This window comes from Pelodiscus sinensis, chromosome 22, assembly GCF_052426305.1.
Source record: "Pelodiscus sinensis isolate ZL-2025 chromosome 22, ASM5242630v1, whole genome shotgun sequence".
Classification (NCBI taxonomy): Eukaryota; Metazoa; Chordata; order Testudines; family Trionychidae; genus Pelodiscus; species Pelodiscus sinensis.
In genome coordinates this window covers 4,405,089-4,419,686 of record NC_143073.1, presented here as the reverse complement: position 1 = coordinate 4,419,686, position 14,598 = coordinate 4,405,089, and the positions used below count along the sequence as shown (strand labels likewise).

At 54.6% G+C, this 14,598-nt stretch overlaps 1 protein-coding gene across 4 annotated transcripts in view; it reads left to right on the top strand.

The window, feature by feature from the left end:
• TARS2 (threonyl-tRNA synthetase 2, mitochondrial) overlaps positions 1-14,598 on the top strand; it is a 34,495-nt gene that overhangs the window by 14,651 nt on the left and 5,246 nt on the right. For 3 of the 4 annotated variants that reach the window (XM_089772273.1, XM_075907410.2, XM_089772274.1), the window contains 6 exons: positions 246-344; positions 6,080-6,246; positions 6,894-7,056; positions 7,186-7,323; positions 8,232-8,309; positions 9,804-9,904. In XM_089772273.1, the coding sequence (XP_089628399.1) occupies positions 246-344; positions 6,080-6,246; positions 6,894-7,056; positions 7,186-7,323; positions 8,232-8,309; positions 9,804-9,904 (746 nt within the window). Of the gene's footprint in view, positions 1-245; positions 345-6,079; positions 6,247-6,893; positions 7,057-7,185; positions 7,324-8,231; positions 8,310-9,803; positions 9,905-11,043; positions 14,589-14,598 lie in introns of those variants that run through there. The other variant, XM_075907411.2, reaches the window with a different exon arrangement.

Here is a 14,598-nt window from a genome sequence, read left to right as displayed (position 1 = left end):
ACCTGGCCGATTGGAGACCCCTTGGGTTGGACAGAGGCCCTGCAAGAGCCAGCTCCCTGCCTGCCATGTCTCTCCATCTTACAGGTCCCGAGAGAGGCTTCTGAACCTGCTGCTGTTTGCTCAGGTTTAGTCCGTAAGGGCCCGGGTTTGGTCCCCCGTGTGGGGGGCGGTTGCGTGTCGACACCCCCTGTCCCGCCTCCCTCTTGCAGCGGCGCCCAAGGGACCTTCTCCAATTCCCTCCCCAGGAGCAGGAGTTGTTTTTCTTCCACGAGCTGAGTCCCGGGAGCTGCTTTTTCCTGCCCAGAGGCGCACACGTCTACAACACCCTGATAGACTTCATCAAGGTAGGGGCAGCCGTGCTGTCGGGCGTGGCCGAGGCTGCCTCGGCGCAAGGGGCTGGATTTGCGAGGTCCTGTCCTGCGCGTCTGTGACTCCTCTGCACAATGGCCTGTAGGTCTCCCTGTACCGATCCCCTCCGTGCAGCTGTGACCGTCAGCCCGGGCTCTGTGCCTCCTGGGAGCAGAATCACACCAGAATCGCCCCCAGGTCGCAGCACAGAGCAGCGCTCCCGCACTGGCTCCCTGATCCACAAGGCCGGGTGTTTGAGCCCGGCTCTGCTCTAGGATTCCTTGGGCAGGCCAAGGAGTTCGTGTCCCTAGCCACGCAGATGATGGGGCTGTGCGCCAGGCTGGCCCAGGAGCACGGCTGTGCCTAGTTAACTCAGTGAGTTTGGGTCCCCAGTTCTCAGTGAGGTAGCTCGCGCGTTCCTTGGGGAGCATCCGTCGCCAGATCCCAGGAGCGCAGGCTTCCTAAGGGGCATCCGCATCCTGCTTGCAGCTGGCAAATAAACTGGGCCTATTGGTCATGGGTCCTTCCGGCGCTGTGGTGTGTGAGCAGTGTCAACTGGGGAATGGATTTATTCTCACCCATCACCCACCCCTGTGAGGCAGGGCAGAGCTATTCTCTCATGCTGCTGGTGGGGAAACAGGCACGGAGTGGCTGAGTGCCTTGTGCAAGGTCACACAGGGACTTGGCAGCAGAGCAGGAATCGAACCCAGCACTCCCATTTGCTAAGCTGGTGCCCTATCCCAGCCCAACGCGTCCTCTCCTCCCCAGCTAGCCACAAAGAAAAAGGGGGAACTGACTCCCCTGAAAACTGCAAGCACATGCCTCTCCCCGGTGGTGAGCCCGTGAGAGAGACGTGCACAGACGTCTCCCGCAAGGCAGCTCCCAAGTCTAGCTCCTGGGGCTGGGGACTCTCCTATTGTACCTCCCATTCTCAGCTGGACCCCAGCCCAGGAGACACTGGTGAGCGTCGCGCTTTGTCTCCGCTGCGGGGGAGACTGAATCGTCTTTTCCACCTGATCTCGGCCACCCGACCAGCCTCTGAAGGACCGAAATCTGCCCCCACGGAAGTCCTCTGCATCCGCCTCCCTGCTCCCGTCTGCTTCTCAGCCTCCATCATCCTCAGGGCAGCCAGCGTGGCCCCTTGGGAGCAGTGTGCCGATGGTTTGATCTTCCGTGTCGCTCAGGCCTAGTAGTGCTCTTCCTGGCTGCGGGGTTTGGGCCCATTTGCTCTGGGGAGGAGGCAGGGCTCAGAGCCTGACCTCTCTGGCTCACATCCTGGGGCAGGCTGGCTGTGCAGCAGCTGTCCTGTCTTCCTCACCCAGTGTCTCTTGTGCGCTCTCCCTGCCTCGCCCAGCCTCTGTGGTTTTGAAGGGTAGCCTCAGCACCGTGGCTGTTTATCCTGCTTGTGGACAAATTCCACTGCCCCAAAGCCCAGGCTTGCTGATAAAACACGGCCAGACTGGTTCTCCAAGCTTCCCCTCTCCCATTCCCCTAAATAGGAGCTTTCTGGGTTCAACAGCCTGCTGCTGTTCCTGGTGTGGGCAGTGTGTGGGTTGACTCTGCCTACCCTGCGGCAGTCCAGGAAACCAGCATCATAAGATTGACCAGAGTTCCTGAGTTGCCAGTAGACCGATTCCCCACTGGTCATACGCTGCTGAGCCCCCTCCTTTGGGGAACTGGAGCCGCTGCCTCCTAGAAATCAATGAACATAGGACTGGAAGGGACCTTGAGAGGTTGTGAAGTCCAGTCCCCTGTCCTTGTGGCAGGGCCAACCACCCTGCCTAACTACACTACCCCTGGCAGGAGTTTGTCCAATGGAGATTCCACCACCTCCTCAGGCAATTTATTCCAGTGTGTAACCACCCTGACAGGCAGGAAGTTTTTCCCAATGTCCAACCTCGACCTCCCTTGCTGCAGTTTAAGCTCATTGCTTGTCCTAGCCTCACAGGCCAAAGAGAACAATTTTTCTCCCTCCTCCTTGTAACACCCTTTTAGGTACTTTAAAGCTGCTCTCCTGTCCCCTCTCCGTCTTCTCCAAACTAAACAAGCCCAGTTCTTTGTCTTCTCGTATAGGTCATGTTTGCTAGACCTTTCATCATTTTCGTTGCTCTACCCTGGAGTTTTTCCAGTTTCTCCACATTGTTCCTGAAATGTGGTGCCCAGAACTAGACACAATACTCCGGCTGCGTGCAGAGCAAAGCGGAAGAATCGCTTTTCATGTCTTGCTCTGAATACTCCTGTGAATGCATCCCAGAATCAAGTTTGCTTTTTTTGCAAGAGTGTCACACTGTTGGCTCATCTTCAGCTCATGTCCACTATGACCCCTAGATCCCTTTCTGCAGGACTCCTTCCTAGACAGTCGCTTCTCGTTCTGTGTGTGCGCCACGGATTGTTCCTTCCTAAGTGGAGCACTTTGTCCTTATTAAACTTCATTCTATTGACCTCAGACCATTTCTCCAGTTTGTCCAGATCGTTTAAAACGTTAACCCTGTCCTCCAGAGCACTTGCAGCCCTGCTCAGCTTGGTGTTATCCACAAACTTTATAAGCGTCCTCTCTGTGCTGTGATCTAAGTTATTGATAAAAGTATTGAACAGAACCAGTCCCATAACTGATCCCTGCGGAGCCCTACACGTGATGCTCTTCCTGCCTGACTGTGAACCATAGAAGGTCACATTCAGTCAGTTCCCAGACTCTCCTTGCCTCTCTCTCATCTTCCCTGATCATGTTCTGAGGCCCCTCTTACAAGGAGGGTGCTACAGCACTTCCAAATATCTGTGCAGTGAGAAGAGGACTCAGAGGGACTGTGACAATAATCGTCTCTAACTTTTCTCAAAGCACATTACAAAGGAGGGAGGTATCATTATCCCCATTTTACAGGTGGGGAAACTGAGGCACGGGGTGTGACAGCAGCCCGGGTGGTGATGTTTTGCTCTGGTTATTTTCCGATTGCCAGAAAGAAAGGGGACTGGGTCCAAGACGGTCAAACATCTTGGTTTTCAAGATCAAATTTTGGGTGGTGCATTTGACCTCGGTCACCCCACCCTTAGAATCACACAGCTGGGACCTCAGAGACACCTATTTCCACATAGCAGTGGATTTGCCCGCCGAAGGTGTCTGTATTCCATTGCCAGCCCAGGGAGCACAGGCTGTTCCGTCCTTCCACAGCCCCAAGGTGGTTCTCAGAGTGCCTAGCAAGAAGCAAGGACGCAGGAGGTTTCCCCATGCTTACGCGACTGGCTTGTTCATGGACAGACCAGTGACCGTCTCCGCTCAGCTTTCCCCTCCCTAAGAACTGAGGGTCGCGGCAGAAGGCAGCGTGGGCTCTGCCGCGAAGGACAGAGTTCATAGAAACTGCTCCACGACAGCAGTGGCCTTCCTGCTGCAGGCGAGATTTCAAGCCGCGTCAGGCCTGTCGCCCCAGACGTCCCTGAGAACTCATCTCAGGCCCAGGTCCCGTGGCCGTAACTCCGTGTGCCAGGCTTCACCTGCATGGTGGATGTGTGTCGGCTACGCAGGCACCACCGGCTTCTCTCAGGACGTGTCCCTGCTCTGAAAGACCCTCAGCCCCGTTCTGCTGCTTGTAGATACTCCCACAGAACGACCCTCGATTGCGAGCTGCGGGGAAGACTCCACACACGTTCTGGAGCTAAGACGCACGAGTCGGGCACGCACAGCTTGTCACCTGCTCCTAAAGGGCTGATCTGTCAAGTCATGCTGCACCAGACGTTGCCCAGGCAGGCTTAATACCTCCCCTCCCCTGCCTCCCCAGCCATTAGCTCCACGTTTCATCATACCCTCAAATCCGCCTTTATAATTTGGGCTGGGAGCAGAGAGATACAGGCGCTGATGGCAGGACCCCTGCACGCAGTTTGGCACAGGCTGGGTGTCCTTGCAATCTTTTGTCAACTGCAATATCTGACTTGCCTTTAAATCAGGTCAGTCCCTCCTCTCCACCCCCCCCCTCCGCCGAGCCCCGTAAGCCGTACTCCGAGCAAGGTGAGGTGCCTGCACCCCAGATGTCCTCGGGTACACTCCTCCTGCATAGCTAGAACAGAGGCGTGAGGGGACCCTCGGCCGCTCGTCACTTATGGGGACAAGGAGAAAGGTCAGGTCGCTTCTGCACAGAGGCTTTCAAACCGGATCTTTGCTTGTATCAAGCTGTGCGAGGAACAATCCAGCGTAGACTCTCCAGTGGCAGGCGTAGCTCGCGCTGCGGGCACACGAAAAACTTCTGTGTTGGTTATACCTAGGGCCGCTGTCTGGGATTTGGTGCACATGCGGATCTGGCCTTACAGCATAGGGGAAGCATGATGCTGTGATGCTAACCATGCTCAGGCTGTCTTACAGCCAGGCTGCGTCTACACTGGCATGATTTTGCACAAATACTATTAACGGAAAAGTTTTTCCGTTAAAAGTATTTGCACAAAAGAGCGTCTACACTGGCACGGACGCTTTTGCGCCAAAGATATCTTTTGCGCAAAAGCGTCTGTGCCAGGGTAGACGCTCTCTTGCGCAAGAAATTAACGTGGCTGTCTACACTGGCCCTCTTGCGCAAGAATACTTATCCCTAAGCAGGAGCGTCGGAGTATTTGTGCAAGAACCACTGATTTTGTACAGTACAAAGTCAGTGTTCTTGCGCAAATTCTCGCGGCCAGTGTAGACAGGCGGCAAGATTTTGCGCAAAAGCAAGTGCTTTTGCGCAAAATCTTGCCAATGTAGACACAGCCCCACTGTGGAGGTAGACTTGTGCGATTTAGGATGCTGATGTGAGTCGGCAGCCGTGGCGAGAGCGTGTGTGTCTGTGTACACAAGCAATCGAAGAAGTGACAGGAGTTCTTGCCTTATGGTGACTCTGGTACTTGGACGTGTGCTGTCCGTATGCACTCCCTGATCCTTCCTTCGCTGCTATGGACACTGGTGGCAGACGGAGTCTGTATTAGCGAAGAAACGGTGGTTGAGATCGCCCCCTGTGCCCTCAGTTAGAAGCATGAGGACGCTTGCAGGACAGGCACAGCCCCCACAGACACTGCTGGCTGAATGAATCTGAACTGGAGTGTGCTGGGGATAGGTGCACCGAGCGTGGAATGTATCTGTCTGCTTGTGTGTGTGTAGAGCCGGGGGAGGAGGGACCTTTTTTGGGTCAGGAGCCGCTGACCCACCGAAAAATCAGTCGGGGGCTGCACACAAGTGAGAAGCCAAAAACAAACCAACCCTCACTGACGTGGCCCCCAGCTGAGAGGGAGAAAGTCAGTCCCCACATTCCAATACCAGAATCTAAGGGGCCCAAGCTATTAGATTTTCTGTGCTCCTACCCTGTGGTGGGGCAGTGGGGGTGGGATGGGGGCTGGCGTGCCGTTGCAGTTTCCCCAATGCTGGGGGGGAGGGCTCTGAGACTTGGGATCTGGATCTAGGCAAGCCAGGGGCCACATCTGGCCTCTGGGCCTGAGGTTGCCTACCCCTGGTGGGGGGAGAGAGAGAGAAACCACACATACTTAAGAACCTTGTTGTAAGGCAGTAACCGTTTCTTTTAATCCCACTCCTGCCACCATCATTCATTGTAGCCCTCAGGCAAGTCATTACTACCTCTGCCTTAGTCTGCCCCTTTAAAGCAGGATAGAGCTGTGCATGAGGGCTGTGCTCTGAAGATGTAAAGCCCCGCGTCATTGTGAAGAGCCCCAGGTCTGTGCTCCCATGCAGAGGCTACATCTATGTTTTCTGCCACCACTGCAGAGCGAGTATCGGAAACGTGGGTTCTCGGAGGTGGTCACCCCTAACATCTACAACGCCAAGCTCTGGGAGCTGTCTGGCCACTGGCAGCACTACAGCGAAAACATGTTCTGCTTCCCCGTGGAGAACGAGACCTTCGCCCTCAAGCCGATGAACTGCCCCGGTCACTGGTGAGCGAGGGCTGCTGCCGGCTGGCCGCTCAGCGAGGCAGATCTGTGACGGAGACGGGAGGGAGGGAGGTCTAGAGGGTAGAGTGGGGAGGCTGCGGGTCAGGTTCCGTTCCCAGCTCTGGGAGGGGAGCGAGGTCTAGTGGGCAGAGCCCGACTGACGGAGGATTGTCCTTGGATTTTGCTAGGAGCTGTAGAATAGTTGCCTCCCATTCAGCTCTCTTGCCAGGCGGGTGGGTGAGGGAGGTTCTACATCTTCCTAACGCGTGTTTCATATAAAGCCACAGCCCGCTGGCCCTGCCGCCTAGACCAGACATCCAGTTTGGTGCCCCATTGACGCCCAGCATTCAGCATGGGGCGCCCCCTTGCAGCTCTGTCTCCCTGGCGCGTTTAGGCCTCGGCAGCCAGGATGGAGAGACCACGGAGCCGTTCAGCTGGGGCGTCCCCCGCTCCTGTGGGAGGCCCCTGACTGGTGGCTGGGTGGGAGCGATCCCCTTCCCGGCTCTCCTGCCAGAGCAGCAGCAGCAGGGGGGCTGGTTGGAGAGCAGCCCCCTGCCCTGTTGGGTCCTGCTGCCACAAAGTGTGTCTCGGGGACTTGGACAGGCTGCAGCCAGACTCTGACTTCCCCCTCCCTCCATTCTGCCCGTCAGCCTGATGTTCGCTCACCGGCCCCGCTCCTGGCGGGAGCTGCCCCTCCGCCTGGCCGATTTCGGGGTGCTGCACCGGAACGAGCCCTCGGGGACCCTGACCGGCCTGACCCGGGTGCGGCGTTTCCAGCAGGACGACGCTCACATCTTCTGCACCCTGGGCCAGGTGAGCGCGTGGAGCTGGGTACCCCCGAGGTGTGGGGTTAACTAACAGGCCCCCCAAATCTCCTTGGGGTCGGGAGCTGCCTTCCATCCTGCCCCCCAAATCTCCTTGTCTGGTGTGTTCCTTCTCCAGCTGGAAGGCGAGATCAGCGGATGCCTGGATTTCCTGCAGGCCGTGTACTCGGTGTTCGGCTTCTCCTTCCGCTTCTACCTCGCCACCCGCCCGGAAGGATTCCTGGGGGACCCTTGTGTGTGGGAGCAGGCCGAGCAGGTGGGGTGTGCGCCCCCTTTCCAGTGAATGCAGCATCGGTTGAGCCCTGGCCCACGCGCCTCCTGTGCCCGGATACGTGGGTGTCCCGTGCTAAGCGGGGTCAATTGCTGTCCGCCGGTTGGATGGGGGAGAACGTGCAGTGACGGGGTCGGTTCAGCAGGGGGTGCTCTTGTCCCCACCTCGGTATTCCCCCAGCGGAGCATTCTGCGGCTTGCACTGTGCATCTTCCTGCTGGTGTTGAAGCAGGGGACCGGGCTCTGCTCATTGAAGACCCCGGGGCAGCTTTTTTCAGAAATTCAGGTTTCAGAATCCAGGCATCCTGGTGAAATTCCCGCCTGCATCCTGGCCCTCGGAGCTGAGCACAAGGGCTGGCTTGTGATTAAGGCTCTCCGCTCAGGTTCTGCAGACCTGTATAATTCTGAGCTCCGCCACGGACTTTCCTTGGTGACCTTGGGCAGGTCACTTCATCTTTGGGGGAGGGGATTTGCTTCCTCTCCCTATGTGGCTGGTGCACATTAGTGATGGCTGATGCTTGCCCACCCTTGCAGGTGTTGAGAGGCTGATGTGTTTGGGGGTGAGAGATTTGATAGCTGTTTTCTGGGGCACAGAACAGCACATGAGGCATGGTGGGGGAGTTGCCTGGAGTTCAGACTGTACGACCGACAGGCCTCCTTGTATGCTGCAGCGGCATCAGATAGACCCGTCTGCTCTAGCATGGTCTGCCGAGGCAGGGTCTGTCTGCTGGTCGGCAGGGTGAAGGCTGGTGGCTTCTTGGCTCGACCAGTGACTTTCAATACTGAGTCTCCTCCGCTCAACCCTGTGGCTGGCTGGCTGGGACTGCGTATCCAGGAGTGACCCGGGGCAAAAGGCATCTCTTCTCCTAACCCCCCCCCCCCTTTACCTTCCAGCAATTGGAGAAAAGCCTCAATGACTTTGGGCAGCCGTGGGAGCTGAATCCAGGCGACGGAGCGTTTTATGGGCCCAAGGTTAGTGAACCCTCGAGCCGCCATCAATGGTTGGAGCCAGGATGCCTGGGTTCCCAGCCTGCGTCCGACTTGCTTTGCCTTCGTGGGCGGGTGGTGGGCGTCCCTGCTTTCTGCCTCAGTTTCCACTGGGGATGTTAAATATCGGTTAATTGACTAGTCGATGAACCTCATGAATTCTTATCGGTTAGTTGACTATTCTGTAGTCCCCAGGGGTGGGGCCGGCAGCCAGTGTGCTCTGGTCCCACACCTGAGGAGTCCCTGCCACCTGGGGTGCCAGGTGGGAGCTGGTCTGCCAGGGGAGCCAGTTTAAAAACCAGCTCCCCTCGTAGACCAGCTGTCTGTCATCCTGCGATGCTGCCTCTGATACAGAGGCAGCAGTGCGGGGTGGCTGTAGACCCTGTCCAGGGGGTGGGTCCTGAGCTCCCAGACCCAGCGTGAACTGGAACTGAGCCGGGCCGCCTGGCTCCTCATACACTTTAAATACAGAGCTGCAGCCGGGATAGGCCCCAGACCTGGCACAAGCTGGGACACAGCTGGGCTACTGGCTGAGTGGGAGATAAATGCGTGTAGTCTATAGCATTAACCGATTAGCTTTGCTGATCAGTTAATCAACTGCACCGTTACATCCCTAGTTTCCACCCTTGTAGCGTGAGTGTAACGACTCTCCGCTGTGAAAAGCAGGAGGCCCCATTGTGATGCTCTCTGCCGACTTCCTGCCTAGCTCAGGCCGGAGAAACCTGCCCAGTGATTCCTGCGTCAAACCCAGCACTTGCTCTTGAGCTAGAGCATCCGTGATCCCGGCCCTCCGTCGGGAAGCAAGTGGCCAGCTCAGCACAACAGGTTTATGAAGCTACACTCGGGGGCTAGAATTTTGGTTAATATCTACAACTCTCCGTCCCCCCGGGCTCAGCTCATTGCAGTGCAAGGTTCCTCGATGAATCTTTGCAAACGTGGCTCTCTAAGGACCAATGGAGCAGGTGTTTTAAATGGCTTAAGGCTGAGATCCCAGCCCCACTGGAAAACTGACTGGAGTGGGGGGGATCCCTTTTGAAAACAGTGTCCGAGTGAAAACTTGGGAGGTTTTAAAAGAACTCTTCAGAGGTAAATTCAGGGCTGTTTGCTGGGAGTGCATCCCATGAAAACGACTCTCTGCAAACTCAGGGCTGCCTCTTGGTCCAAGCACACAATCAGCCGTGTGCTGGGTGTTTCCTGGGACTTAATCTGCAGCTGGCGCTGAGATCTGTCGCCTGGGCTCATCCCTGCTGGTCAGGAAATACCCCAGAGATCCTTGCTCCTGCTGAAGCCATAAATAGCATGGAGGGGGTAATGGTTAACAACCCGTTTCCTGTACCGATAAGCCGAGTTGCATCTCCATGGAGACGGGGTTCCGTAGACGGTGCTGCCTCCAGCATTCCTGGTTCCACGGGGGGGGGCTGAAGCTCCGGGGGTGTGGGAAATGGGCGACTCTCGAAGCGAGTCCACGCTCTGTTTCAGATTGACATTCAGATCAAGGACGCCCTGGGCCGATACCATCAGTGCGCCACCATTCAGCTGGACTTCCAGATGCCCATCCGCTTCGACCTGACGTACAGCAGGTACAGGAGGAGGTGCCGGGGGGGGGGGGGGGGGGGGGCTGCTGTGGACTTGTCTTTACAAACAGCATGTCAGCAGCGAGCTGTGGGGCCCGCCTGCCCCTTGCCAGCCCGCTGCTCACGGGCTGTCCCTGTGGATGCCTCCTTGGGCCTTTCAAAGCCAGGTATGTCAAAGCACAGGAGGCGGAAAACTGGTTGTGCTTAGTAGCAGGGGCCGCACAGACATTTCATGCACCGCACACTAGCCTGAGGTAGATTTACACCCCCCGCGGTGCTGCAAGCCAAACGTTGTGAGTGAGTCCTTCCCGACCGGGTGGGAGTGGCTTTTGGAAGGGTTGTAGTCCTCAGGTAGCCTAGTGGTGAGTCTCTCTGGCTCCCTCCCGGTGCCTGATCTCCAGGGGATATGAGCTTGCTACCTGCTTTTAAGAATCCAAGGGCGACCAGATTGGGTCAGACTCTGGTGCACCCAGCCCAGTGTCCTGTCGTCTTGCCGGTGCCAGGTGCTTCAAAGGGGCAATTATCCAGCGATCTGTCCCGTCAGCCTGGGTTAGTTTCCGGCAGTCAAATTCTTAGAGACAGCCAGAGCATGGGGTTGCCTCTCTAGCCATCTTACCAGTTGATGAACGTTCAACCCAGTCGTACTCCTGCCCTTCCCAACGCTCCTCGGGTTGGCTGTGCGTTGGGTGAAGTACTCCCTTATAATGCGTGTTACACCTGCTGCCATGTAGTATCCCCTGGCACGTGTGTTCTGTGAAAGCGTAAAGAACACGTCCCTTTTTACCTTCTCCACACCACTCACCCTTTATAGACCTCTATCGTGGTAGCCTTCGCTTGCCTCTTCTAAGCTGAACCGCCGCTCTTGTCAATCTCTGCTCACTAAGATGGCTCTCAACATGTGTTCGTTGTTGGGACGTGGCACTGTTGGGCCGTAAGAGCTGCCATCCTCATCCCGTTCACACAGAGACAAGATAGGGATGGGGAGAGGCATCTCTATGGACACAAGCAAAGGCAGCAGCCCCACTCCCGTCTTGACATGCTGCCACCGCTTTACTAACCTGACTGCGAGTAATGGGGCAATAATGTACCTGGGTTCATAAAGGAGCAACTCTTAAGGCTACCGGGCATTTCACTGTTTTGTGCAGGGCGGATACCAAAGCCACTTAAGTGCCAGGAAAATGCCTCAAATACAATTTGGGAACTGTGAAGTGCAGGAACTGACAGGATTAGAATGGAGATAATGTGCATTCCCACCGTTCCTACCCACTTCCACGATCGCCTAGACCCACACAGAGGGTCTTCGAGGCGGAACAATGCTCCAGCGCTGTACTGCCACAACAACAACATCCCTATGAAACTACACAACCAAACCCATCGCCTGCAACGTGACTCAGAATTCACAGACATCATCCTCTTCATATGAATGACTGCCATGATAATAGTGTTCAGCACTGGGTCTTCCATGCCTGGTGCCAGCTGGAAAATGGAACCAGCAAAATGGATGAACAGCAAGAGAGGAATCACTGGACTGTTATTTTAACACCAAGTCCTAGTATTCCTGGAATTTCAGCGTTCATCAGATGTGCCGTGAGAGAGAACCTAGAACAGAGAGCAGAGTGATAGAAAAGTGCACTGAGAGATCTCCCAAGAAGGAAGAGCAGGACATTTGAACTGAGGCAGAACTGTGTGAACTTTATGATTAACAAAGAAAATACAGTGTAATACACGCTGTGGCTGCAGTGCTGTTCACTACCGTTACATCGCTGCATCTTAGAGCAAGCAAATTACATCACTGCAACATCACAATAGACACGACTTAATTTTATACTTTTTTCTTCTGTCTTGTATTAGTTGGCTGTTACTTAACCCAACTTTACTCCTGAGTGAGAGCACGTGCATATGGCTGTAACCAGCTGTCAAGGGGCAACAACCTCTTGGAGGTCCCTAGAACTTACCCTCTTGACTAAGCGTCCCAACGGCCACCTAGGCTGTCCAGAGAAGATCCCAGTGGCTTCGGTCAATATGTCTGCCCCCTATATCCACAGTACTGTGGCCCAGCGGTTTGTCAATATAAGTGTTGTTGTATTCAGGGTATCACAGACCAGTGGCCTCAGTCAATATACATAGGAAAAGCTCCCTCTTCCCCAGGATATTCGCATGGCGCCAACATTAGCATTATTTCGGTGTCAGGCTAAAGCCACCCTTTTTACTCAAGCTTTTATTAGCGTTTGCATCTGCGGGTGGGTGTTACAAAGGCACCTCCCAACACGGAGCGACGCAAAGGCAGACGCATCTCCCTCCTCTTGAGATGTCTTAGCAGGTTCTATGTCCCTCTGGGGTCTCTCGTATTTTAATTTTTTATATATAGTTATATTGTGTTTTAAAAAATTTTGTCAGCCGCCTCGAATATTTTAAATAGAGAGGTGGGGTAAAAATGTTTTAATTAAATAAATAAATAAGGAAGCTGTTTCGTACCCATAACCATTTTTGTTGGCCTTCTCCGTCCTTTTTCCCCCCTATTCTCATGCATCGTTCTTGAAACGAGGTGACCAGAACTGCCTGCGGTATTCAAGGTGAGGGTGTCGCATGGATTTAGATCGGTGTTTCTTACATTTTTTGAGATCACGGAACACCAAGCAATTTTTTTTTTTATTTTAATGTGGAACACCTATGAAAATTTTCTTAAAAAAAAAAATTGTCAGACAAACAAGGACAAAAACAAAGAAGCGGTCGCGGCACACCTGCGAGTTGTTCACGGAACATAGTTTAAGACACACTGATTTAGATGGTGGTATTATGATAGTCTCTGAGTTTATCATCTGTCCCTTTCCTAAGGGTTCCTAACATCCCGTTAGCTTTCTTGACTGCTGCTGCGCATTGAGCTAGAGCTAGCCCCAGTGACACCAAGACCTTTGAGTGGTAACAGCTCATTTAGACGCCGTTATTTTGTATGTGTCATGGGGATAACGGTTTTCCACTGTGCGTTATTTTGCTTTTCTCCGCACTGAATTCCATCTGCCTTTGCGTTGCTCCGTGTTGGGAGGTGCCTTTGTAACGCTGCACAGTCTGCTTTGGACTCGGCTCTCTCCACTCCTTTGGTAAAGTCTGCAAACTTTGCCACCTCGCTGTGTACCCCTTTCTCCAGGTCGTTCAGCCCTGACCCCTGTGCAGCTCCCTGGGGGAGCTTGCTATTTACATCTCTCCGCTGTGAAAACTGACCCTTCGTTCCTATCCCGTGTGTCCTGTCTTCTAACCAGTTACTGATCCATGGGCAAACCTTCCCCTTATCCCATGGGTGCTCACTTGGCTTCAGAGCCTTCGGTGAGGGACCTTATCCTGTATCAGTCCCTTCTGAGCCAGCCAAGACAGTGGCCGTCACACTAGCAAAACGCACCGTGAGCTCTGCATTCCCCACGAGCCCAGAGGAGCTGGGAAGACCATAGGTGTTGGGTTCTCAGTCTCCCTGAGCCCCCATCAGCGAGTCCAGCCCTGAGAGTTTCAATTTACCAACAGTGAACAAATAGAATCCTAGTTCTAACCAAATCCTGCCCGAGTTCCCCCTGCATTTCCACCCAGTTATGCTGTTCTTAGGGTCATAGGAATGGATGGGTCAGTGAGTCCAGTCAGCCACTGTCCCAGGCAACCCCCTCTTGTTATCTCATTCACAAACAAGTCAAGCTACAGCTTCCAGCTAGTGAGGTCCTTACTCCCCACCTCTGCCCCTTATGGGAGGCGGGTCCGATCCCTCCTTCCTCGGGAGGTTAGAAACCTTCCTCTCATTCCCGTCTTCACTTTATTCTGGCCCGGTTTGTCCCCATTCATTCTTCGCTTGCCATGTGCTGCTCATTAGCTGTTGTGTTCCGCTCCAGAGGTGGCTGCATTTCAACGGCCCATGATAGTTGCAGTACGGAATGCCCGAGGTTTATGAAGCCAAGTGGCTAAGGCATTGTGGGATCCTTGGGGAAAAAAGCATCCTATACATATTTGGTTTTTTTTCTTCCTGCAAATCTGGGCACTTCCTGACAGTCCCCTATTCAGCTTAAAAGGCCTCCCCCGGATGTTAGTGGCAAAATTCCTGCTGACGTCCCCAGGAGCCAAGCTCAGCCAACACTGAGAACTTCGGCCACTCCAGGAACCTTGAGCCCTTAACTGAAGATGTGACTACACCTGATGCATTTTGCAAGCGCTGGAGTGTTGACCCCGGTGGTCTGGCCCTGTCCCAGAAAAGCTGACGCATAAGGACCTGCCTCAGAACTCCATGTTTCACATTAGCTGGGGATTAATTCACTTCCTCTTTCGAGCTAAGGACAAACGGAGGTTTGGCAAAGAGTGTTGTAACTGTCTCGCCCAAGAGCTGGCTGCATTTCCGCGGTGGGTGAGCGGGTGATCTCCCTGGAGGGAGAGGCTGACATTTCTATGCCCTTTGGAGTGTTTTGAGGCACCGTTCCTGCTCACGTCAAAGAGAGCTACGCCAGTAAAAAGCCCACGAGTGGCTGAGGGGGAAAGTAACCTCATCCGACAAGGGCTCTTGGAGTCTCTGTAGCAACCTCGAGTGGCGCATCCATCACGTATAAACATATTGTCAGGCAGTGAAATCAGCCCCAAACGCTTACGTCCTCCTCCTCCTCCTTTTCTGTCTCGTGTTAGACCCTGGGACTCATCGCTCTGTATGTTGACCACTTCCCATGATCCTTTTCACC